The sequence below is a fragment of the Struthio camelus genome, chromosome 2 (genome assembly GCF_040807025.1).
Source record: "Struthio camelus isolate bStrCam1 chromosome 2, bStrCam1.hap1, whole genome shotgun sequence".
Classification (NCBI taxonomy): domain Eukaryota; kingdom Metazoa; phylum Chordata; class Aves; order Struthioniformes; family Struthionidae; genus Struthio; species Struthio camelus.
Genome location: NC_090943.1, coordinates 26268873 through 26294789, shown reverse-complemented (window position 1 = coordinate 26294789; position 25917 = coordinate 26268873). Strand labels below are relative to the sequence as shown.

The following is a 25917-nucleotide window of genomic DNA, read 5'->3' as shown; positions in this document are numbered from 1 at the left end:
TTTCTGTGGTGCAGTTTTGTCCAAGCATTATCTTCTCAAACACAGAATTCCGCTACAGTGATTTGTGTTGTCTGTGTTTGACACAGGCAACAGGGACGTTGGTCCCAGTAACCACAAGCAGCTCAGGCTTTATCTGTCCTTCTGTGTATCTGAGCAGCTTTTATATGAAATAAATAAGCACTGTTTTGTAGCATAGATCTTCCAAGAATTACTTAAAGAGAAGCTTACTCTACCATACTCAAAATGAATTAGAAAGATGCCAAGCACTTTGTGTCTTTTTTGGAAGTGCAAATTTCCACATTATGCCCCTTGATACTCCAGTATACTCCTTCATTAAGTGTATTTTTGTCTTTATTAATTTGACTGAAGTCATGTATCAGTATTTTAAGATAGGAGTTCATCAAATGATGCAACTAGGAGATGAAAAGAAAAATTGTAAATCTGTTTAATCAATTTGGTGTACTGGAGAGAATGACAGGAAGGAAATCTGTAATAAAAGACAGGTTCTATGGCTCCTTTTTTGCTTCACGTCCCAATTGAATTATGTCCTCCTTCAAAAGACAGCTCCATTGTAATACTCATTTAAGAAAAGCAATAACAAATTAAGTGTTTAAAACCAACATTGTAGAACTATTCCATTATATCCAAGATCCATATCGTGGGACTGCCTGATCACCAGATTTGGTGGTATCTAATGCCTGAGGATATTAAATATTTTCTCTGGCTGATAAATTTATGTAGTTTTGTAGAATTTAAATTTTCATATTAAAAAAAATTCAACTTTTATTTTGACAAAAATCTTTCCATGTGAATTAAGATTAAACCAGCACAGCATTTTTCTGTAAATGGCACTGCTCTACAGCTATTTAAGCCAAGCCATTTCCAGGCAGCTGCAGCTCCACCCTCCTTGGCTGCATGTTCCAATCTTCCCGCCTTAAACTGGCACTGATGTTTGTGGGACTGCTCAGTGAGCCAGTTCAGGGAACTGATTCGGCTGAAAATTCATAATAATCCCCGCCCCCCCGACCAAGCAAAGGGATTCATTTTCAGCCACATGAAGTCCCTGCATGAAAATACCACATGGGCTCCCCAGTTTTGCTGCTGACCTAGGAAAGAGCTAGGAACGCCCAGCCAGGGCTGGGAGACAAGGGCAGACTGCAGCAACCTGCATTTGCATCACTTTAAGATACCAGAGAACTGCATCCCAAATCTGCAATCACATAGCTAAGCAGAGAGTGTCCTATCCCACTTTATCTAACTGGGATATTAGTGCTAAAGTCTAAGAAAAGTGCTTGAGCAGTCAACATGAACTATCTCATTGCTGCTCTATTCAGCAAGTGGGTGGTTAAGCAGTGGAAATGAAATAGCAGATAGTGGTGGAACTGGGAATTCCTGCTGGAAAGATAATGCAATTCAAAGATAGGAAACTGGAGAAGGAAGCCAAGCAATGCTCAACCACAGAGATGAAACTACTTGCTTAAAAAAAAAAGATATTGTCACATAAGAACACAATAAAGCATTTACTTGCTCCCTTAATATCATTGTCCTATAGAGAAAGAGTATATAACAGATTTGGTAATTTATTTCCAGAGTTTAATTTTCATCCCAAAGGATCTTATCCCAGTTAAAATCTGGTCTTATCTGCTTCATACAATGAATGCGTCACACAAGCCTAACTTGCCTTTCTATGCAGACTGTGCATCTTTGGTGTGAGATGTGTATTGATAGTACTTAGTCCACATGCCATGGAAGTCATAAATACATTACTAATCAACATACTGATAAACTTGGAATAGTCTAAGACAAAGCAATATAGAGAATGGCAAAAGGAGAACAGTGCCTCATGGTTAATACATGGCAGAAGTCTCCTTGACGTGTAGATGAGCAAGAGGAGTCAACGCGTTTTGTTTACTTACCTTCTCTCACAAAAGAGTTTTGATATTTTTGATTCATTCTCTGAGACAGAGAAATATAGTATTTAAGTTACCAAATCCAGGAATATATGTCTGAAGACGTTACTGAATTCATGCATTCTTCCAAATGGAAGTAAAGAGATTTCTGTCTCCCATATCTAAATCTGATTTTAATACAATTCAACAAAGGATTTAAAGGTATTTTACATGTGAACTTTTCACGTGAACATGAAAATAAGTGAGGACCTAAATTCTTACAGTTCTTTGTTTTCTTTTAAAGCTCCAATCTGAGAAGTAGACTGATAAAATACTGACTAGATAACATTTTTAATTTATTCATTATACTCTGATAATTTTTCAAATGAGTAATTACATTAATAAACTGGGCGTAGTTCTTTGAAGCTAAATTTAGAAAGTACCACGTTATCTGCATATAATAAACCTCATGTATCTCTCCTCCCTCTTTTACTATCACGTCTAGTGACAACTATTAAAAGCTTTTTAAAATACTCCTTTGCTCAGTTTAATAGGGATTTTTTACAATATCATTACACATTCTAATTGGGTGATTAGAGGCTTTATGCCAATAACAGAAATACAGGGTGAGTAACTGAATTACTGCAAGCTGTATAATAAAAAATGAGCTAAAAGAACCCTAACATTTTTAGAGGATCACACAGAGTGATAAAATCCAGAGGCAAGAATTAAGCAGCAGGGTTGGCACAGTGCTTTGCAGCCCCAGAACAAAGGAGCCCTCAAAAAGTCCTTAGGAAATCAACCCTTGAGAAAAGGATCCTCTAAAGACAATCTAGAGAAAGGATTTCGTGCTGTCCCTTACCCTCCTTTTTTTGGTTTCAGGAGGAAAAATAAATTGTGCCAGAGGGTTTTCTGCATGCAACCATTTTATTGGCAGCTTTGGCTAACATTACACCATATTCTTCGTCTGGTGAGAGGACTACCTCAGTACTATGCTAGCCTTGAACATTCTCCTTTGCCAGTAATGTGGTTGCACATTTGAGCCTTAAACACCATCTTAATGTGCCATGGATACCCATACATATGTGTGATAAGCTGTAGGGGACAATCTGTTACCTTATTTGGGTAGCATCAAGCAGAGGGAGGCTGAACACTGTTGCAGTGTTCGGAGAAGCTGTGTAGTCTCCTTCCTTGGAGATGCACAAAACCCAGCTAGATGTGGTCTGGGCAACCTTCTCTAGCTGACCCTGCTAGAGCAGGGAGGTTGGACAGCATGATATCCACAGATCCCTTCCAACCCAACCGTTTTCCAATTCTGTGACTCAGGTAGAGAGCTCATTACCGTATGCGTAACAGCATGCTAAGAAGTAAGAAACTAGTCCTGGCAGTGGGTTTCTGAAAGTTCCTCTAATGGTGTTCATGAATAAAGTGAAAACGTCCAAAGTGAGGCTGAAAACCCTAAAAACAGTGAGATATTTAATTTTGCTTAAAATATCTGCTAGAATCCTTCGTCCTCATCCTAGGCGAACTCCTCAACGTTAGCTCTTTTGGCTTCAGTCTCCGCTGGCTCAGCTTCTAAAAGCTCAATAGTTTCCAGTGTCGTCTCTGTAACTGGCCTTACTGCTGAGCTTCCTGGTCACACACTCCTTACTTTTTAACCCTTCACAGAAACAGTACCTCAAATGTCAAACCAGCAGGTCGTGTAAGACTGATGCTGACTCCCAGCAATTGTAAAACGATCTGCCTCAACCTCTTTATGTATTTTAGGGAAACATACTAGAAGCAGAGTTTACCAGGTAGCAAACCTAATCACTCTTTACTGCAGGTAACTCTGAATTAGATTTCTATACAGTTCTCTGCCTCTTGTCTTACCGTTTATAAAATCATCTGATGAAGTCACACAAATTCATACAATTTGCACAGTCTAGATATATTATTATGCAATAGCAAGGGGTAGGAAAAAGAAAACTGTGTGTCATGGGGCAAGCTGCATGTCATCTTATATATGACAGAGTGTACAAATATGCATGACAAAATCTAATCATGGCTTAGCCTTAAAGACATCTCACATCTCTGGGACATTCAGTTGTGAAACACCATGGAAAAACAGTAGAGGTGGAAATGTATAGCTTGTAGAAATTAATAACATATATATAAATAGAGATGAAATTCTTGAACATAGATGTCAGAAAATTCAAGTTTGGCACAGTTGAAAGGATTCCTTATGTCTTTAAAAAGTAAAAGTTGTGAAGATATCAGAGCACATAATGACATGACAGATTTTTCAAGATTTGAAGCAAACCTTTAGAATAGGTGGGAGAAAAAGTCCTTGCAGTAGCAGGAAGGATTTCAAGGCTCTTACTATTAGATAAACAAGCAAATAAATAGATGCAATAAGTGCCAAACAAGGCACAGAAGAGATGAAGCAGATTACTGATTCAGTTAAAAAAACCAAAAAACAAAACAAAAAAACAGAAGTTAGAGCAGACAGACTATGAGGTCTTCTACTTTTTTGCAAAATGCTTCCTGTTCTTAGGCACTGACTTTTGCTCTCTGCCTTGAAAGAGTTTCTCACCAGTAGGTATTCCTCTGACATGCATAGGCTAATATCAACTCTGCCTGCCTGCACAACAAAAAGGTTCTTCTGTAATTCTTACACAAGTAGCTTTATACAAGAGCAATGGGAAAGAACCTTGAGAATATAAGAAAATCCCTCCTTGTGTCAGACCAATGGTCCCTTTAGCCAGTATTCTTGCCTGGCAAGTAGGCAGGTTGATACAGCTGTGCTGCCATTTGGATCTTTGTAAAAACACTGATAAAGCCCAGTGACATAAGCAAGACCATGAAGTCTAAAATCCCGAAGAAAGTTATTGCTCTTGACTCACAGCACCTCATGATTGCTGGTTAGTACTGAAGGATGGAAATAGTCTTTCAAACTACAAGATGTGGAAGGAGCCCACTCTGTACTTGGTACTGTGTCTGTGTAGAGGCACGTGTGAGCTTTCTCTTTACCAGCTTGGCCAGAACAGCAATCGGGACAAAATAATGTGCAAATGCTCACCTTCCTCCTTGTGCTTGTAATTGCAATGAAGGAAGCATAGCTGTACCACCAATCTGCACTCCAAAAATGAGGTGAGGCGTAGAACCAAAGATACGATGTTTGCAATACAATAGGTAAAATGGTCACCCTTGAAATTCCCACAGCACCTTAAAAAGTTGCAAATCCTATTTTGCCTAGGCTGAGGACTTGAAAGGAAGGACTTAAAAAGTGCCATGTTCATACGGAGGAAAAAGAAGTGATCAAAAGAAGTAACGGGAGTTTGAAGGTCTTTTTCCTTGAGGGCAAGGTGATGGTGGGGGGTGCATGGAAATATGTAACAAGCGCTGGTCTGAGAACATGACGTACCCAATTCTATTTCAAGTCAGGTGACAACGAGGGGATATAAGAAAGCTTGCCCTTGAGACGCAGGTCAGAGACGCAGTTAGCTCAGGAACTGTGACAGAAACATTGCTATGAAAATCCACCTCAACACAGGGTAATTAAATATGTCCTAATCTGCTTTTTTTGGTGCATTTCCAGTTGACAGCTCCTTGCACAGATAAGACTGAAGGTCAAAATCAAGAAAAGAACAAAACATGTCTCTGGACTGACCACAAATAACTTTATCTGCATCCTGCATCTTACTTTACCATGTTAATACGCACCCAGACTCAAGCTTACGTGGTTCTGAAAGTGACTTTGGTTATTCTATTACCCATTTATCTGCCAAACAAGCACTAGACTCAAAGTGACAGCTCAAAAACTGTGCCCTCTATTACTTTTTCTTGTTGAGAAGCAATTGCTGTATCAGCAAGAGAAAAGTCTCTCCAACATTTTATTATCAATATATACCGATGGTCCAGACATTCAGTCAGAAGACTGAAACTTGTTAAGCTGATGACATTCATTCGCAAATTTCTCTAGGTCTAGACTTCAGCCTGGGCCCTTCCTGCTTTATGGAAGCTCACATAAGACACCACTAAACAGTCTATCTGAAAACTGTTTAAGATAGGTCAGCAAAGTTTTGGGTTTTCAGTCATTCTTCCTATAAATAGGAAGCCTGGTTATTGATATAGCAAGCGAATGAACCTCAGAATGTTTGATATGGCAACGCAAAGTAGCTGAGTATTTTTATTTCTATTTAAGCTGACAGGACATAAGAAATTACAAAAACAGATCTCATCTAAGACGTGCAAAAGAAAATACGTTTCTTTTGACCACTGCTCTATCTCCCCACTGCCTACAGTGAGCTCCCTTTTTGCCCTCTCCACAACTTTTCCCCTTCGTGGATGGTTGTTCACTGCTTGCACGTTGCCTAGCCTTCACCACTTCACTGTGGCTTGGCGCAGCAAAGAATCAGAGTGGAACAAAGAATGTTGTTCTTATCTGACGTTTAATATCTGTTATAAGATCAGAAAAGACAGCAGAGATGGGACTAAAGTGTGCTGCTCAGGACAAATGCACTTGAACTTATGCTCAGCCAGAGCTATGTGACATAGAGAAGACCTAAGGTGACAAAATGAGAGCTCTGGGCTTGAGGGTCAACACACTTTTAATAATCATTTTTAATCATTTGATCCTCTCATGCCAAGCCCAAAGTGTAAATGATGCCACAAGAAAGGTTAAACATGTTTCCTCAGCCAGAGATCAAGCACAAACGAGTGAAGTCATTAAAATAAAACAAAGATCTAAGGGACTGGGATTTTGTTTGAAGGCTATCATAAGCATGACTCTTCCTTTTTAGCATTTGGAAAAGGTCTCAGAGGTTTCAGAGAAGTGTCACCCTAGCAGAAACTTAACTTCAAGAATATTCTGGAAATTCTCCTCCTCTCTAGGAAAAGGTGACAATTCTCACACAGTCTCCCAAGAGAAAGCAGATACCAAATGTTTTATCTTTTGGTCTCAACAGATATTTTTCTTTCTTCCCATTTTCGTCTTCCTGTGTCTTTTGCACTTGTGTGTTGGACACATGTTGGAAGGTTGCAAGAACTGTCTTCAAAAAATGCAGTGACCTGTGTGAAAGAAGCAGCAACAGGCTTTAAGCATTGACAGACCATACTGCCATGTTTATTTTCAGAAAATTCTTAATATATGTCACTACAATTGATTACAAATTCTGCTCCCCAAGCCCACACACATTTCTGAAGAGATTACAGACTCAGAAAAGTAACAAGTAGTCCAAACACCCTCACGCTTTTGGTTTTGGTGGTATCTTGAAAGCTTTGCATAATCTCAAGCAACTTCAATTTACCTAATTATAATTTACACAAATTATCACCGGAGACCTCTAGGACACAGTGTGGCCTTTCTCCGTGCACAGCTGAATTGTTTTCCAGCAACAAATGCAACCTTTTGGTTGTAAATATGCTTTGCTTCCTCTACCAGAAATTCAGGGATCTCCACAACTCTTTTCTTTTATTTTTTTAGTGCTTGTCATGCAGGCCTTTCTTCTCAGTATTTTCTCAATGAACACTGACAATATTCAAAATAATAATGGAAAACAAAGTAGCATTGAAATATTTTCATTATAATGAACATTTATTGCTAAAGGTGTTATTCCCTAAATAGCTTTGCCTTTTCTATTGCAAATATTTGTAAATAAAGTTATTTACAATTTTTTTATTTGTAGCCTTCCACCTGGCTACACTGTGGATAACTAAGCGCTGCAGGTTGCAAAATTGTGGCAGGAAATATCAAAAAATTAGTATCACTACATAAAGTGTAACAAAATACACTAGTTCAATACACATTCTCTAAGGCAAAGTACAGAGAATTTCTCCCATTCTTTAGATTAATTTATCTTTTTGGCCAAGAAATGATAAAGTAATGATAACTCAGTACACAAAATGCCACTTTCAACCTACTTTGATGAGCATTCCCTCCTCCCTGTCCTCGGACCAGATCAATACAAGGGATAGACCAGGCAGCAATCAGCAGCCACCCTGGCCTCCTCAGAGTGCTGCTGCCTTAGGAAACATGGGAGCCAGCGCCTTGACACCACCTCCCACATTTACTCTTTGAAGCATAAAGCAACCACAGCCACGACCAATTCCAGCCCCAGCACTGACAATGATGAAGCTCAGACCGAAGCAGGAACTGGAGGCACAGCCATTAGCAATGGCTACCAACTTCACTCTCTCCCTGGACTACTGACTTCTCTTCCCCACTCCCTCTCTGATCACCTCCACAACAGCTCCTCTCAAAGCATCTCTTTTTTCTCCTCACTTTCTTCCTGTTTCGAACCCTAACACTAGGAAACAAGAAAGGGAAGAAGAACATATTAGCCAATTCCCTCCCACTCCTCTTTCTGCACCAGCGTTAACAGTCTAGAGAGCCGCGTTTCAGCAGCTCCGTTCAGGACGTTCTGTGCTTGCAAGAAACTAAGAAACTACCATGCAGGCTGAATCCACTCCTCAGGCACGTACTTGGCGTGACAAGAGACTGCAGTTTGCCATACTAATCTTTTGAAAAGACAGATGATGAGAACTATGTATGGAAGTGACAAAATAAGCTACTCAATAAGCACAGGAAAAAACTTACCAGAAACTGGACTTTTCAAAATAATTTCCTTATATCCATTTAATATCAAGTAACAATTAGGCAGAACATTAGTGCCGACAACTTAACAGACTCCTTGTTGTCAAACACGAGATTTCAGAAACGGTGAACAGTATGTTGCTGCGTTAACCTAAGAAGTTAAAACAGCATATATCAACCCACCACAATTTTCTTTAGGCAAATAAATCACACCCAGTAAAGTTATTGAAGCTGATCCAGGCCAGTGTTCAATGCTGTGAAAGAGTTTTGTTCTGATGAAAGATAAACATGTATTTTAACTTTTCAGTTTTTGAGATTGCCCCTCCTTTCAGACAGTAATGCCTTCAGTACTAGAACTAATGGGGATTAACCACTGAAATAAAAAGTCAAAAGAGACAGCAAAAAAAGAAAACAGCTTGAATGAGAGAGGAAAGTTTGAGGAAAAAATAGACGATTAGCAGACATAGCATAGCTCACACTTGGTTACCCTGTGTCCACACTTTCATTTTGTTTATAGGTTGCATCCCTTCTCTCTTCTGGTGAGAGGCATGGAGGAGGGGAAGCTCATTATGGAAACTGATGGATGCCTTTGTTCACACACCTGAGCACCACAGATATGATGTTACCTCTTTCTACAGCTCTTTTCCCAATTACTTATGACTACACTAAAATACAAAGACTAACAACCTTTCTATTGGTAAGCCAAATCCAGTATTTCTGTAAAAATAAGAAATACTGACATACAAGAAAGCCCAGAGAAGGCTGCAATTAATATGTTGAAATAAGGACATGTTCCATACCTTAACTCCTCCAATGAACACAGCAAATAAAGGTTAAGTGATCTGAGAGGTCTGGGGTTTGCTCTGGGGTTTTTATATTTTCTATTAAGTTTTAAGGTTGCTGTCCATAGCGGTCTCATTAAATCTGTAGTTTTGTCTTTAACCATGCAAATGAAATTATACAGGGCTAAAGGTCCAGCTTGGCATTTTGTACGAACTACGGTCTGCATTATAAAGTAGGAGTTATTATATACTAACAGACTCGTTAAGATAAAGTTGACCACAGCTGTTACTTTTTGATGCACATAACTGTGGCTTCAGAACAACAAGCTAACATGCTGTATAGGAAGACTGCATTTATTTCATTCAACCTTTTAAAGCGTGTAACACAACCATTCTGTAGCAAAGCAGCACCCATTGCATATTCTCAAAATATTTTGGTTCTCTAACCACTTCAGTCTTTCAAACTGTAGGAAAGGCTTTCCCCCTACCCCTTTTGTTAGACTATATGACAGCCCTTCATACCCTGTAGCAGGTGCAGAAGAAAAATGCTTTTCTATTAAGTCAGGAATGTCACTACTTGGGTCGTGAGACAGAAGGCAGACCTTCATCATTTTTGCAGAAGTTATCTCCTGGGAAAACCACCAGCATGTTTTATTTCCACACTATCAACTCACTCTTATCACAGACCATCATTCTTCAAAGACAGCTATTTGAATAACAGTTTAGACTTGAGACCCGCTGACAGTTGAAGAAACATCTGAAATTAAATGCAGTGGCTTACCAATAAAGTACTAAATATGAGTGAAGAGGGGAAAAAAAATAGCTGCACCATTATTTCACAGTGCTAGTTACACTACAGAGCCAGGAAAGGGTAGCCAGGTAAAGGGTGTTTTTATAAACATAAAATTCCTGAGGATCTGTATTCTCAGAGGAGAAAAAAAAATACAGTGAAAGACTGGAAATGAACATTCTACCAAAATCAACAATAGATGATAGTAAAGGTGAATTATAGGCAGATTCTTTGACAGTGGAAGGAATGGCAATTCACCTCCTTACCCACAGGCAAGGCTTAATTCCTACTGCACACATGTGGTGTTAGAATTTTATTCTTTTGTCAGAAAATGAGTGAAAGCCAAAACGCTCTTTCCCTTCTCAAACTTGCACTTAATCACTTTTTTAAACTAAGTCAGTTTAAATTCATAAAGAATAACAGAATCAAACAGAACCAAATTACGGATGTTAGAGTGTTCTGTTTTAGGAATATTGATAAAAATAACATACAAAGATCTTCATACTGTGAATTTCTTTAATGGATAATACATAGCAAGGGAAAATAAATATAGTGCATCAAGGGAAACTTGCATTACACTGGGGCCAGGGAGAACAGTTCTTCACTTGATGCATCATACCACTAAGATAGTAAAAATGCTCAATAGAACATTTCTCTAAAAAAAGAAAGATGGAGGAAACATATCACATTATGGAAATACTAAAAGAACAGAAAAAGAAGGTTAAAAAAAATACTGCTTTGTTGCTCTGTTCAACTGAGAAATCTTGCCAATTTTTTTTTTTTTAATTAAAAGATTAGGCTTACAGAAGAAAGTGTTCACACAGTCTGATGTTTCTTCTCAAATTTAGGCACATATACACCTAGTCAAATTTTACATGTATTTCAGTACTAAAGAATTTCTGCCAATTTTGCTAAATTGAATAATTTCTTCTTCACATCAGTGGTATATACGGAGTATATATTACCATCTGTGTCAAATGTGTCAAATTACTTATAAACAAGTTCCCCCTCCCTAACCCTCAGACATGACACATCTTGAAGATCTTTTTCGAGGGAAAAAAAGAAAACAATTGTCATCCTACTGTACTACATAATAATGTGCCAGTTGAAGTTTCTGGTCCATATCAACATCAGCTATTTCTGCTGTGTGCTGCTATGCTTCCTTGTGTCTTATAAAACAGACACAATAGGAAAAAAAAAATCTTTATTTAGGAACATAACTGCCATTTAAAAACAGTTGTTACAAGATTAAATTCAAATACATGATCATGAATATAAGCCATTTAAATCAGACAACAAAAAGACAGCTTTAAAAAGAAAAAAAGGTAATGTTTCACACTTAAATGTCAACATAATTAGCAAACATTTCAATAGCCAAAAGCATTTATACAAAATTTGCTCTATACAGATCCATAAGATGCAAACAAGTATTTCAGGAAGCCTTCATCCACTCAATTTTACAACCATAAAAAAAGAAACAAAAAAATCTCGCCGGCAAGGGGAAACAAGCCCAAAGGGCAAATGAAAACAAACAACAATCTTCCTATATTCTGGAACCACAGCTCCGCTAGAAGGTTCTCAGCTTTATTCATTCTCAAATCTGCTGTAAGGATTATCAGAATCCTGGAGAAGACCTGTAAAACAAAATAGGTTTGTTTCTATCATTTTCTTACCAGAAGAGCCTAGAAACCTTGGGTTACTGACGTCACTGTAATAGGTACTCCGTATAACAAAACCAAAAGGCAATTCTTGTCTTGCATAACCTGCTCAGTTGGCTAGAAGCTCAAGTATAATAATAAATCGGAAGTGTTCTTAAGCACTCATTTCTCAAACTAAAATCGTGAGTAGGTATTTCATGATTTAGCAGGGAGAAACATACCGCTCTGAAAAAACTGTATGGAAAAAATATTTCTTGTTTGTGAGGTATACCCTGCAAAATGCATTTGTGAGAGAGACAAGTCTACAAAATAATCCAAGCACAGAGATGGCTCAGAAAAAGCAGATCCAGACCAGGCAGTTTATAAAGTCAAGTTTTTAATAAGACCACCATCCTTTAAAATATAAGATGCTGTTATTCTGACTTAATTCTACTTCAATTCTGCACAATAATTTGTCAGGTTCAATCACCTACAGAAATTCTGCAACAGGACAACAGTATCTAAGGACAAGAAAAGACCACCTCTACATTCATGAAAGCCTCCAAGACAAGAGCAAGAGCATCAGTTAATTCAAGTTGCAGTATGTGTTTCCATCATAAAGATTCTTAACGTTGTAACCAGAATGCTGCCACAGCGCAAAGCCGTCCAATTACACTGAGTTACTGGAAATGCATACAATCTTATGCAAGGGTTAGCTGAGCAATCACTGTTCCACAGAGCAATAATTTCAAAAAGACTTTAAACCACATAACAGATTTGTGCTAGGCAGTAGGGCATACTGAAAATGAAGGCGTCCCAGGAGAGTCCAGAGGCAGACCATTTGTTGTGATGGAACAGAAAGACTGCTTGCTACTATCTTTTCTACCAACCTTTGTATACTGAAGTCTGGACTCTTCCATAGCTCATTTGTTCAGGGCATAGAGAGAGAAGCCAAAAAGCCACTCTCCACAAATGCTCAGAGTCATGACAGCAGAAGAGAAACCAAGATTATACCAGTCGCACTCAAATCTTGTGAGAACCCCCATTAGGTTTTTTCACTGCACACCTCTTTTCCATGCACATCCGTGCACAGATACTCACCATCAACTGTTTCGCCCAAAATTCAAAAGCTAACAGCAAAGGTAGACGCTATACTCCTGTCTACTTTGTTATAACAGAGTGCAGTTATTGCACTTCTTTCAAACCACCAGCATATTTTAAGCTGTCAAGCAAGAAGCATAACTGCTTAGTGTTGATTATTGTATCAGCAACTATAACTCATCACCTGATAGGGAACAGCAAGTTAAAGGAATACGCACTAAAATTACTATAATTACTCAAATTGAAAAGATTTCAGGCAGTCAGCTTGTAAATGGTTAAAATTAAAACCAGTGCTTCCAGCTAATGGCCATTACTTGTCAAAGAATGGGTAAGCCAGTAACACAGTCTATCTATCCGGTATAGTATCACATGCCCAAAGTACTACCCTTTTCTGTAACTGCTTTAAAAAAAAAAAAAAAAAAAAAAAAGCATTTGTGCAATAAAAGTTTTACTAGATGACAACACTGTTAGGAATCATCCACAACATTTTGAGTTCTTAAATTTTTTGTGGTCTTTAAACCTGTAGAAAGCAGTCATTTCCCAGTTTCTAATCACACCTTTCATTTGTTTAAGCAAAAAATTCTCACACCCCTTAAATCTGATCTGACAAGTAAGCTAATACACAACAAAAAAATTCTCATTCTTGGCCTACTAATGCCTTTAGGTAACTTTAGGTGTCCTTTAATGTCTTTAGATAGCTTATTTGCATTAATATAACCCAAACCCATTTATAGAAAAGAAATATTTGCTTTATTTCCAGAATAGCAGCATCACCCCCTTTCCACAGATACGTTAATACTTCAGTAGCTAGTTTTAATACAAACATTCATAAAGTTACAGGAACTATGGATTCTAAATATATTTAATTACCTTAAAGATAACTGTGAATAGTTCAGTTTTCAAAATTGTTTGCAGCACTTGTATTTTTTGCCCTTAAAATACAAGACATCTACACAACAGAAAAACTAGCAACAATACTAGAAATGCAAATATTTTATGACAATAAACTCTGTTAAATTCCTCTCGGAACTCCAAGAACAAAGCTTCAAAGATCTTCCCACCAAGCGAAGGGAGATGGCATAAGATTCATGAAAAAATTAACCTTGGCATGAAAGCATAATTTTGATTTTGAAATAAGATTCTTCAAAGTCTTCGTTAAAAAAAGATCACTTTACGGTTTTCAAAAATGTTCCCGCTTTGGTTGAGTTACCTCAACCACCTAGAAGCACAAAGTCCATGACATTGCACAGCTAAAAAAGCGCACACCATAAAAGAGTTGCTTTCTTCCTGAAAGAACACTAATACACATAGACAAACACAGTTACTTATACTGTTCTGATTTTATTTAGCTCACATACTTCTCTCTATCTAGCCTGCCAAGTGCTTGTTACCTTCCTTTCATATAATTCATTTGAAATACATATCTGACACTTCATAGGTCTGAAAGAAGCACAGTTAAAACTCTAGGCTCTGCTCACTGACAGCTTGAAGAGCTAAGATTCAGTTCAAGTGGTACTCTGCATCCAGTAGTGCCAATTTCAATTTAAAGGAAGTTGTGAAACTTCTACAATATACTTACTTATCGGCACCTCCCTCAACACACTCAGTCAAGTGCCATTTCAGACAATCAGCCCTCATATTGCATGTGAACGTGTCATTTTTACTGTTATTACAAATGCTATTCTCAATAATATTTGCTTTAGTTTCACTAAACTGTTAGGTTTAACAGTGAGCATAGATATAATTTCCACCAATAAGGCATTAGTATGTTTTAATTTAATTTCAAGCACAGCTCTCTGATCTGTTATATTGTACAATTCTGGAACTAAACGCTCAGGCCTCAACACCTATGGGACAATCCAGTGAGAGTATTACTGGTCATGATTGCCCTACTACAGTAAAAGATTTAATGTGAATGCACTAAAAAGGAAAGTTTACTTCAGAAATTCACCTCCCAGGAAACAAGGCACTCCAGGAGGAAATGGTTAGCCCTCCTTCCAAATGAGGATAGCCACAAAAGTTACAACTTCTGATAAACTTTGTTCTTAATCTTGCTCTCCAATCTACATCCAATGTTTACATTTCTTTTGCCTTTGACAATCTAAGTACCTCATTAGACTATATTCAGTGAGAGGAGGGAGACGTCAGCCAATCACTTGCACCAGTTCTTACTGAAGGAGTTGTCTCGGTCTCCAATAAGCGGACACAAGCAATTTAGAGAGATGCATGAGAAAAGAAGCATGACTGAAAGCTACTGTCAGCTGCCACAGCTGCTCTTAGCCACAATATTCAAAGAGAAGCCGCAACCCTATGCTAATTGAATAGCATGTCTGGTTCAACTAGGACACACGTGCTGCCTTGAATCAGACATAAATGTCCTTTCTTAACTGCTCCCCATTTGACATGAGCGCAACTACCCCACTTGCAATTTGCACCTACAGGTTCAAAGAAGCCAGACGTTTGTAGGCTTCAGGAGATTTGTCTGTAATAAAGTCCATTCCATGTTACTACTGAACTTGGATATCTAAAAATGCAGCACACTTACAGGAAGTCAGAACAACTTACTTCTATTTATCTTCATTTTGAGATTAATATCTCAACTATTAGAGAAAAAATTGAGATTAGTATCTTAAATATACTTACCTCTATTTAAGGAAAACTGGAAAATTTGAAAGGTATAATAGGCAAGAATCTTTCATTAGTCAATATGAAGTAACGAGGCCTCTTAATACCTCTTTCAAACATATTCATTTATATTATATACCATGCTAACAATATAGCCTCTCAATCACTGAGACCTGACCCTCATCATTTATTGGTGTTGCCCAAAGATAGAACTAATAAATGAAGTACAAGAGACTGTATATACTGTAACAATTGAACTAGCGTGGCATGCTGCAGATCTTCACCTCTAATTACACTTCTCCTCCTTTATTTTCAACCACCCAAACTAACAACTCTAAATTTAGTTTGCTGTATGAGAAGCATAAAGTGTAGAGCAATATAAGATTCGCCTGCCTTGCATCCAGAACATTGGAGAAGGTCAAAGTTAGGAAGTATCTCTCCTGAACAGGAGTATTTACTGTGATAAGCTCCTGAATATGAAAATGATGTCTTATGTAAAATAAAGGATATAGGGTTGAGCATCACTCAATTAGCTATTAAAAGCTTTGCAGATTTGAAGCAAGTGGTTTGGAAGCCCAAAAATCATGAAACACAACAATTCTATAAAAATTGAGATATAGGATCCTTCCACCAATATCAAGCAAAATGCTGAGGTATATAAAGAGGAAAATAGCTTCTTACTAATGCTATACTGAACGTACAATAGCAGCAAATGCAGCAGCAATTAAATTGTAGTTCCTTTGTATGCTATACAAGCTGCAAAATAGTCTGAATTCTACTTTAAAATTTTCTAACAGTCAACATATAATTTGTGTAATCACACTGCATTCATATATGAGCAAATGAAAAATAAGATCAAATTTTGCAACAAAGAAACAATTCAAAGTGCATATTCCTGGTTGCAAAAGCTCTCTATTGCTTCCAGCGCTCCCAAGAGATCGTGGCTAAAGTGACACCTGCAATGCATTATAAATGTGTAATTACCATTTAAATGGGATGAGGAAAGCTGGTGGATGAAATGCAAAAAGGCATTCCCTTAAAGCCCACCAAATACTGAAATTTCAGGCATGATCATCTTAATCTATAGAGTCAGGTTAACAAAGTCATTGTCATCCTGCCACTCATCCTTTCCTACTTAACAGTGAATCCTCCCTGCAATGCATAACAGTGTAAAATAATCTAGTGTCTCCATAATTATTTGCAGCAATTTTTATTAGGTTATATTTAATATGCTAACATATGTATTTACTAGATAGTGAAAAATGAAGACAGAAGATTCAAGGCTATAGCAAGACTTACTGTATTAAGTCTCATTGAACTATTTTAACAGTCATTTGTCTGCATATTATCAGAATATAAGATATATAGATTAGCAATAATTAAATGGGTTTATGAATTTCAGAATTTACATATATTCTGTCTTTCATTTTTCTTCAGTTATGGACATCCTTTCCTTATCGGGCAACTATTCATATACTGATTAGGTGGTTCTTTAGGGTAAACAATGAATTATGAGAATCCAGGCCTCAAATCAGTATATCTCATAGCATAAATCATTCTGTGCATATGCAGTAGGGCAAACCTGTCAACAAATAAACTCTGTATAGGAATTTGCTACTGAAATTTGAGTCCAATTGTTAAAATATGATTTTTTTGTGATAACTGCATTGTAAAACATAACTATTGTGAAGTAACGGATATGCCTAACTCGTAAGTATAAGGCAGAGCTTCCACTAACACAATGAATACTATGAGCTTGTTCCCAATTAAATCACTGACGCACTAACATGCTTCAGAGGGGAGCAGAATTACACTAACTCTCTTATGACTGAAGAGTATACCTACAAGCAAGATTTTGAATTTGGCATTTACATTCTAGAGGCATACAGCTACATCCCTCAGGAAGTTCAAGTACTCCAACAAGATCCAATACAGCATTCAGCAAATGTCTGAAGTCAAGCACAGAAGAGAGAAGTGTCTCTTCACAAAAATGTAGGGCCATGAAGAAACTGAACTAGTTTCACAAGCAAATTATAATTACGAATGCAGTGTTTTGAAATGTTATTCAACTCCAATGCAGTGCTTTGATATACTATACTGCTATCCTAACTTCAGGACCTAGTTTGATAGTCATGTGCTGCGCTGTGCCAAGGAGATGTGAAATTACATGTGTTATCTGTACAGAGGGCTGCGTGTTATTTTGGAAACACAGCCATCGTCTAAAATGTCCAAGTTCTTTCACCAAATCTATCCTAATGCTTCAAACTTGTCAGGATTGACTGTAAGATCCCTTCTAAGGGGAGACAAAAACAAAAAGTGTGTGTTATATTTTGTTTTTTTAAACATGGGTTATTCCTGTTAATTGCTTAGTTCAAACAAAATTTAAAATGGGGTTGTGGTTGAAGGATAGGGTCAATGATGCCATAAAATATCAGAGGATTGAAGTTCAAGATCAATATTTAATAAAAATTACTTTTAGTTTCTACAAAATTCTTCCGCCTGCTGCTCAAGGTTCACACTGAATTTTTCCTCCACCTCAAAGGAGTGTGTTATTGCAAACACTCCCCAGGCATAGAATTCCCTATAGAGATCATCTATATCACGCTTACATCAGCCAGAGGACACGCTGCAGACTCATGAAGGCATTCCCAAATTCTAGTAATCAATTTAATGTAAGACTGAAAATTAATAGTTTTGAGTGACAATTCAGACCCATATAGTCACCTTCTCTGACATCAGTGCAATTTGCATAAAAACCTGCGGCATACTTTTAGCATATCAGTCTCTGAAAACACAGTACTGTTAACCTTATGAACAAACCAAATAAAAAGCGCAAGGACTGACAAACATAGATAACGTGAGTTTACTATACAAAAAGATCAGATCCTACAATCTTAACAGTAGAAGTCCTTTACTGGGCCACAGAGCCATTAAAAAACAAAAAAAATCCGAGGTTAGGCTGCAAAAGCTCTATCCTTGGTTTCAGCTTGACTTAAAAAGCTTGCTAGCTGGTAGTCAGTCTGTTCTCCTTAAATAAACATAAGTCTACCAGCCAGTTTCAACTGGACTGGTTTATCAAGTTCAAATCTCACAAACATTTATGGTCCTATAGGTTTTCTGGAAAAGCAGAGGGCCTATTTAGGGGAATACAAACAAAAAGCAGGGCTCTTACTTACAAAGAGACAGAAAGAACTATTTAGTTAAATAAGTTTAATACCCCTGCAAACACACCATCTCTCACCCAGCAGGAGGCACAGCACAGAAAGAGAACAAGAGCATAACAATGATGACAGCAGGTATTCTAGTGAGAGGAGACCCACATCAGTAGGGAACCAGGCTTGATTAGTTCTGCTACTCACAGAGCAGCTTGTTTCTGCTGTGAAATTAATAATAATTAGAACGGGGGAAAAAGGAATTTATTCAGATACTAGTTATTGAAACAAGATTACCACATACCATACTTCCTGCGTATTTCATCATGTTTCATTTTTCTCTCATGCTTTCTACAACAAAGAAAAAATGGCATCAGAAGAACATTCAGATTACTCTGAGCTGTAAGTAAAATATGGTAATTACATCTGAGTAAGACAACAACAATCTTTATCAGCATGCAATTAAGAATTTCCAAAATTCATATTTATCAGTTAGGTATCTGACCTTTGAGACTCCCTATAACTGCATACTAATCAATAATGTCACTGAATATGGTATATTTGCAAGCAAAAAATAAGTGTATCGGTTTTTCCATATCAAAGTACTCAGATATCTGTGCATATACACACACATGCACACACACCCAGGTATTTGTCTATACATAAGGAGCAATATCAGAAGATTCCCTAATGCTTTCCAGCAGGGAATGTTATTGTAAAATTCAGCTGCAAAAACTGTGTGCTTCAGAATCCTAATTCAGTATACTAAATCTAAAAAGAGAAAGAGTGCTGTATTAATGTTTTGTTTATGCAGTGTAGCAATTACAAATTAAAACTACTAGTTTCTAAAATCCAGCATAACACAGATAATAAACTATTGCGCCATTAAAAAAATGGGCCTTTCTTGTTACGTTGTTTAATTATAAGACAGTTTTCAAGACTGTATCTAATATTGCCAAACTTCAGCAACTCACATAAACCGACAAGTCAATTTCTTCTTCCCCTTCCTTCCCTCCCCCTCTGCAAAGGTGAAGGGGGAGAAAATGACAGCAGTTTAAATGGAAATCACTCCAATCATTTCTAAGATTATTTCCCTTTATTACAACAAAGGGAACATATATTTTGCTTCATTTATAAATAACAAAAAAGCTCCCACAAAACTGCTTCACTAGGATGCTTCAGCATTTCTTTTTAAGAAAAAAAACTTAAAATTTGGCAAAAGAACATTCTCCTAACATGAAGGACATGCTATTTGTTGTCCCTATCAAAATTCAACCCAATTAGACAAGTTGTGACTTTCTCGATTCTAATTTGCACATACTCAGCAGAAAGCTGTTAAGCACTGACAGCTTAATTCACCAAAGATCCCATCTGCCCTATGCATATTCCACCTCCAAACAATTCCTACTGCTAATCAGATTCTCTGTGTCCTTGAAAGCAATTACCCTTTTTCCTACAGAACTGAAGGGCTGCACCGGCCTTTCTCTGCAACGGCACTTCTGGAAAGCTTGCAGATAAAGTGTGATGAGAAAAATCAAACAAGGAAGATTGACTCAAAACCTTCCACTATTATCTCTTCAAGATACTTACCTCCCCTTGTATACCTGTCCACTCTCTGGGCTCAAATACCATGGGGAAAAAGTAACCTGGCAAATTGCCAGAGGAGGAGGAACTAGGGAGGAGGGGGAGGGTGTGTCAGGGTGCTGAAATGAAATTCACCTGGAGGAGGAGGAGTCAGGACTAAGAGACTGAGGCGAAGGGGAAGGAGAAGGGCCAAGTTTACCTACTGAGGGTAACTTGACCACAGGATTCTGAGCTGCTTTCAGTGCTGCTAACAGGAAGACATATGAGGCAAGAGATTTCAGGAAGAGAATGGAAAGATTCTGCTCAATGCAGCCTTGTCCTGCGTAAAACCAATTCTCATTCCTGTATAGTTTCCATGTGACATTACATGACCCAAGAAGCAGTTTTTTCAGTGGTGGTACTAATGGCACACTCTTCACTGTTTTGCATACCCTGCATGAAATACTGGAGACTCATCGCTGCAGTTTCAGTTGAAATCTCAGGACTTCACCAGTCAATCTGAATCTACCCTGAACACAGTAAGCACTGACTAATTGTGGAAGATGGGAAAAGGGCAGGGAGGAAAAACAAACACACAAACAACAACAAAGGGCTGCGTAGGCCTTAAATCTCAAGGACACCTTAGGATACCTCCCTACACTACTGAAAACAAAAACCCCATACTCAGCCTCTTCCATTGCCTGAAGTATCAGAAGGATAAAACCATTAACATTTATGAAACATTCAAACTGTGACAGCTAACCAGTACTACATAATAGCATCCATGACTAAATCAATATACAGTAAATAAGATTTAGCCGTACATCAACAGAGAAGACCTAAATACAATTTTGAGTAGGCAGTCAGTGAATATCAGACACTCAAAGGTGCCTTACTGTACTGTTAACATCTTACATTAAGATCAATTCATGCCATTATGCAGTGCTCCGAGTTGGTTCTGTTTCTTGATACTATTGCTATTACTTCATCTTTCTGTATCCTAAATTCTTGGCTCTTAAGATAAGTTACCTCCACTGCTGTAAGTCAAGAAAATACTTTTCCTAATACTAGCAATTTACATAATAATTTTCCACACTTGGTTCATCATAAATTAACTGCAGTCCTTTCTGTTTTTCTACATATTGCTCTCTCTTACCATTATACTACTAAATTATACTTGCTAGTTCCTCTCACTAAAGATCTCAGTGCTTTCCATTAATTTATCAACCTCTCACACATAAATCATGGTTTATAAATCAAATTTAAGATATATACATTTACTTACACCTGTAAATAATTAAGCAAATGTGCAGGAAAAGTCAATACTTGATGCACGGTTTTCATGTTAGAGATGACAAGAAATCAAATAAAGGACTTAAATTATGCATTAAGATACCAATTTTCCTTCAGTATTTTCAGTTAAGAACTGAACTCTGATTTCGTCTCCCTCCTGCCCCTCACTATAAGTCTAAACATTTTATTTCATCAATGGTTTTCAACCTTGTCAGGCAAATGTCACCTAGTCTCCTCCTTTTGATAACAGAGAACCCCAGGGCTTACCTCACAACTTCATTCTAACAGCCACCAAGGTTTTTAGGGAAGTGTCCTTTTGGAATATCAGTGGCAAATTGAATTTTAAATACAAATGCTTAATTCTTAAGCTTAAAATGCAGACATTTACTGTGTGGTTGAAATGCTAGAAAATGCCAGATATTGCAATTATCTCGAAACTTGCATTAATTGTATGTTATGCAACTTGGGCTTCCTTGTTTTCTTTTCACAGATCACTAACGGTACAGAACCGGAATTGTAAAATGAAGCTCAGGCTTAGTCCTGTTCTGCTTCCATAGCTAACTGATCTAAACAGCCATATATGAAGCAGCTATAGCCCACAGAAAAGACCAACTAATAAGAAAACAGACACAAGGACAATCCTGTGCCTATTTCCTCCTGTGTTATTTATGTAAATATCCATCTAGTTATTTTCACAAACTATGTGAAAACTTCACAGGTTGTACTCAAATTCCCCTTGCTTCTCACACCTGCAGACTGGAAGATATTAAATCTAGTCGTGACTTGAAAACAACTCCCATTCTTTCAAAGGTATCTTTGTAGAATTCCCATAACCTGTGTCAAGGGGCTAAGTACATCAGATGGGTTGTAAAGACTGTCACTAAGCTTTTAATTATTTCAAATAATCTCTTGGAAAATATGGTCTAGATGTCTTTACATAACTGGTGGGAAAAAGGCTGGACAAGTGCCACACAACATTAGACTAAGCAAAAGGGGTATGAATTGGTGAAAACAGACTAGACATTGATGCAAAGTCAAACATCCTTACCGACCACCACCCTTGCGGTAGGAACTTTCATAAGCTATTTACTTCTTAAAAAAAAAAAAAAAAAATAAATCACACTTTTGTTTCTCTTTAAAAATTTAATAGTTTTTTTTGTAGATCCCTATTTAGATACAAACTTTTTCAAGGTCAACATGACTAATGGCATTTCCTTTCAGTTTTAAGTTTTCTGGTATTACTAGACATCAGCAATACTGAAAAAGAAACACGAGTACCAATGGCTAAGCCACTAGCAATGAGTAGGTTCTTACCTCAATAGGAAGGAAAGACTACAGAGTACAATACAGTGTTTCACTGGTCAAAAATGGGTTGTTGAGAGCCTTAATTTGTTCTACAGCCTGCTACTAGGAATCTGTCCTCCTAAGAACTTACAGGAAGCAAGCAGTGGATAGAGTAAGGTATTTGGGTTGCCAAAAGAGGCCTATTCCCAGCATCGGTAGCTGGGTATGACCCTACTAATTCCTCCCAAGTTACAGAACAGGCACGCTAGGAACAAGGGCAGCTACACTATGGCTGCAGTAGTTGTTCTGGCAGGGCGGTCTGCTCCCAGTGATCCTTATTTCTCGGTTAATTCAGGAATGGATTAGGTCCTAGCTATACACATGCATTGCAGACTGCCTGTGCAATACCACTCACTCCATGTGCTCACAGCAAACCCTGCAATCAGGAAGTATTACATTTCCTGCATATGTACAGATTAACTGTACAAAGAATTTAAAGTTGATACATGGGTCACAGGTTATGGCATGCAATTATCACCTATGAGCCTGGTCACGAGCCTTTGCTTTAGAAAAAACACAGCTAGGTGTTGATTTAACTGAATAATGTAGCATAATATTCAGGATGTACATTTCAGCACAAGGCACATGGTTTTGACATTCAACAAAATGTTAATATTCTTTACAAGATTCCTTCTCTTTAAATTAAGGCCACTCTGCTTTTTCCGGTGTTGTTGTTATTTCAGCTTTACCAATCCAGTTTTCAAACACAACTGAAATGGTCCGACTAACAATGCTGTCTAGGAAGGGTGAATAACAAGTATAGCTACACGCCACTTTTGACATTGAAATTTATGCCTATTTGCTGTATTTTCTAAAGGTAATACATTCATGCTAGACAGTAACAAAAACAAACAATGCGGGACTCAGCTTGCCGAGGCCTTTGGGGGAAGAAAAACAGATGTCCAAATTAGGAGTTCAGAAGAAATAAAGCCAATTAATCTTATCAATCCATTCCAGTGCAGCTTATCAGGTAAAGGATATCTTATAATGACTACATAGGTATCCATAGCATCAGGAAAGTTATATTAGAGGACACTTTCTACATCTTTCTAAAAGGTCGCACATAACAGTCAACAAACCACAATAACCACCACACAAACTGAGGTTTTTCCAGAAGATGATAAAAAATAAAATTGTAATGCAAATATTTGTATGCAAAGTGTCGGACTTGCATCCAAAAAATCCAAATACCTGTAAAGAGACACTGCAGTAGATCAGGAAAGGAAGAAGATGCAGAAGAGTTTATTTGTGCTGAGTTTACAGAGCAGCTCAATGGTATTTTTCAGCAAGCTTGGGAAAGACAGAGGAATCACATATCACTCTGCAATCTAAAATATCAAGTCTTTGATCACTAATACAACTTCATCACATGCCTTCTTTGCAGCTTTGCATATTTGTAGCTTCCCCCCCGCCAATCACGAAATGCCTGCGTGTTTAATCAAGCCAGGAAATTCTTGTCAAGAAATTACATTAGATGTTACATTTTAAGTATATAACATCACTTTCCTTCATTTCCCTCTCCTCTCTCCTTCATCTTCAAAATCAATTAGTGAACTGTGAGTTAGCACTAAGCAATCGTGCAGGGTAGCTTGTTTAAAAATAAGCACTTATGGTTTCCCTACAAAGTCAGTTTGGTGCGCTCTCTCTCATACTTGCACTCTCTCAAAAATATTTGACTCACAATCAAAGTTTTAAGCACAAAGTGCTGCAACAACTGCATCTCATACCCTGCTGTTAGCTGGGCAATACATAGCACTAATTTTTGAATGATTTGCTCACAAAAGAGTATGCTTAATCTTATACTTTGTCCCACTGCAAGGCTTTAGGCATCCTGCATTTTTCTCATGATGCCTTTATGCAAATCTTAAAGGACAATGGAACTCAGGACTAATAATCAAACATAAAATCCCGAGCTTTTTTCCTAGTATCTCATGTTTTCATTGTGTTTTGTAAGACAGCACCATTATCAGTTAGTACAGGAGGAAGCTTTTTGAACTGCATGATGTAGCAGTTAGTTAACAGACAACAGCTATCATAAACACGTTTGCAGCAAGGTGTCTTTGGATGCCAGTACTCTCACTATCACTCCAAATGGAAGAGCAGTGGGACATAACAAGAAAACAAGAATCGATGGCTACCTGTGAATAAACGCTTCCAGGAATTTTTCAGTTGGTGAGCGATTTTTCCGAGGACAGGAAGCTATCAATGACTAATAGGAAAGACTAGTGTTGTGAGGACTACAAGTAGCAGCACTTCAGGAGAACCAAAGATCACAGATCTACAGACCTGAACTAAAAGAGGAGGCAGCAAAAAGACATGAACATACAGGAAAAAAACTCTTTAAGATGGAGAAGATGGGAGCCAGCCACCATATTACAGTAAGTAGCTCATCTAGCAACAGTGAATAGATTAACTGCAAGGCCTAGTATCATGGATGTATGCCCTATTACAACAGATAATTTTCCAGAACCAGTAAGTTTGGGATCCTCAGATTAGGCTAATCTCGCTGCTGTAGCAATACACCCCCCAATAAAGTATCAAAGAACAGTGCATTTTCAAATGAGATTGCTACATATCAGTGATGGCTTTAGTATTACTATCACATTAATGGGGAAAGGAGCCTGAAAACATCATTGAAGCTAGAGTCTTTCAAAATACGTTTTTTTTTATAAAGATTTTGATTTTTTCCCCCGACTTATATGGGCTAAGTAACTTTGATATCATTTGAAGAGGACTGGCTTTCTTCCTTTGTTTCTAAAACCTTCTATTAGATACACCTATTCGATACAAAGCCCGAAGAAAGTAGCTCTTCATCCGTTTCCCTAAAAGCTGCCAAATGAAAACCTCTTTAGAAGGCCACAATCTTGCTTAAATTAATAAATCCAAGCAAGCCATTTCCTTTTATCTTTCGGGAATCCAATCTCTCTGGCAACCAAGGATAGTTAACCTTTCACACCAGATGATCTGCATTATTAGAGGAATCAGTCTTTACTTCCTCAAGTCAACAGATACTAAAAGTATCATTAAATCAATTCAAATTCCACATAGCATATAGGGATTAATTAAAACAAACACAACTCTACACACCAATGCTATGATCATGCCATAATATATCAAAAATATCACTCTAAGTTTGCTTTTCCCCTCCCCACAAACCCTCTGCT

General features: G+C 37.6%; 1 protein-coding gene across 3 annotated transcripts in view; it reads right to left on the bottom strand.

Moving 5' to 3' along the window:
• Window positions 1-6305: 6305 nt before the first annotated feature.
• Window positions 6306-25917, bottom strand: part of PTTG1IP2 (PTTG1IP family member 2) — a 34661-nt gene continuing 15049 nt past the window's right edge. Inside the window, exons 6-8 of one of the 3 annotated variants that reach the window (XR_011139608.1) lie at window positions 18858-18904; window positions 8470-8617; window positions 6306-6941 (exon numbers count right to left, since the gene is read on the bottom strand). Coding sequence is in view for 1 of the 3 variants with exons in the window: in XM_068934780.1 (XP_068790881.1) it covers window positions 11623-11672; window positions 18858-18904 (97 nt within the window). In the remaining 2 variants the exon portion in view is untranslated. Of the gene's footprint in view, window positions 6942-8469; window positions 8618-11228; window positions 11673-18857; window positions 18905-23944; window positions 24044-25917 lie in introns of those variants that run through there. The other 2 variants (XR_011139607.1, XM_068934780.1) reach the window with 2 other exon arrangements.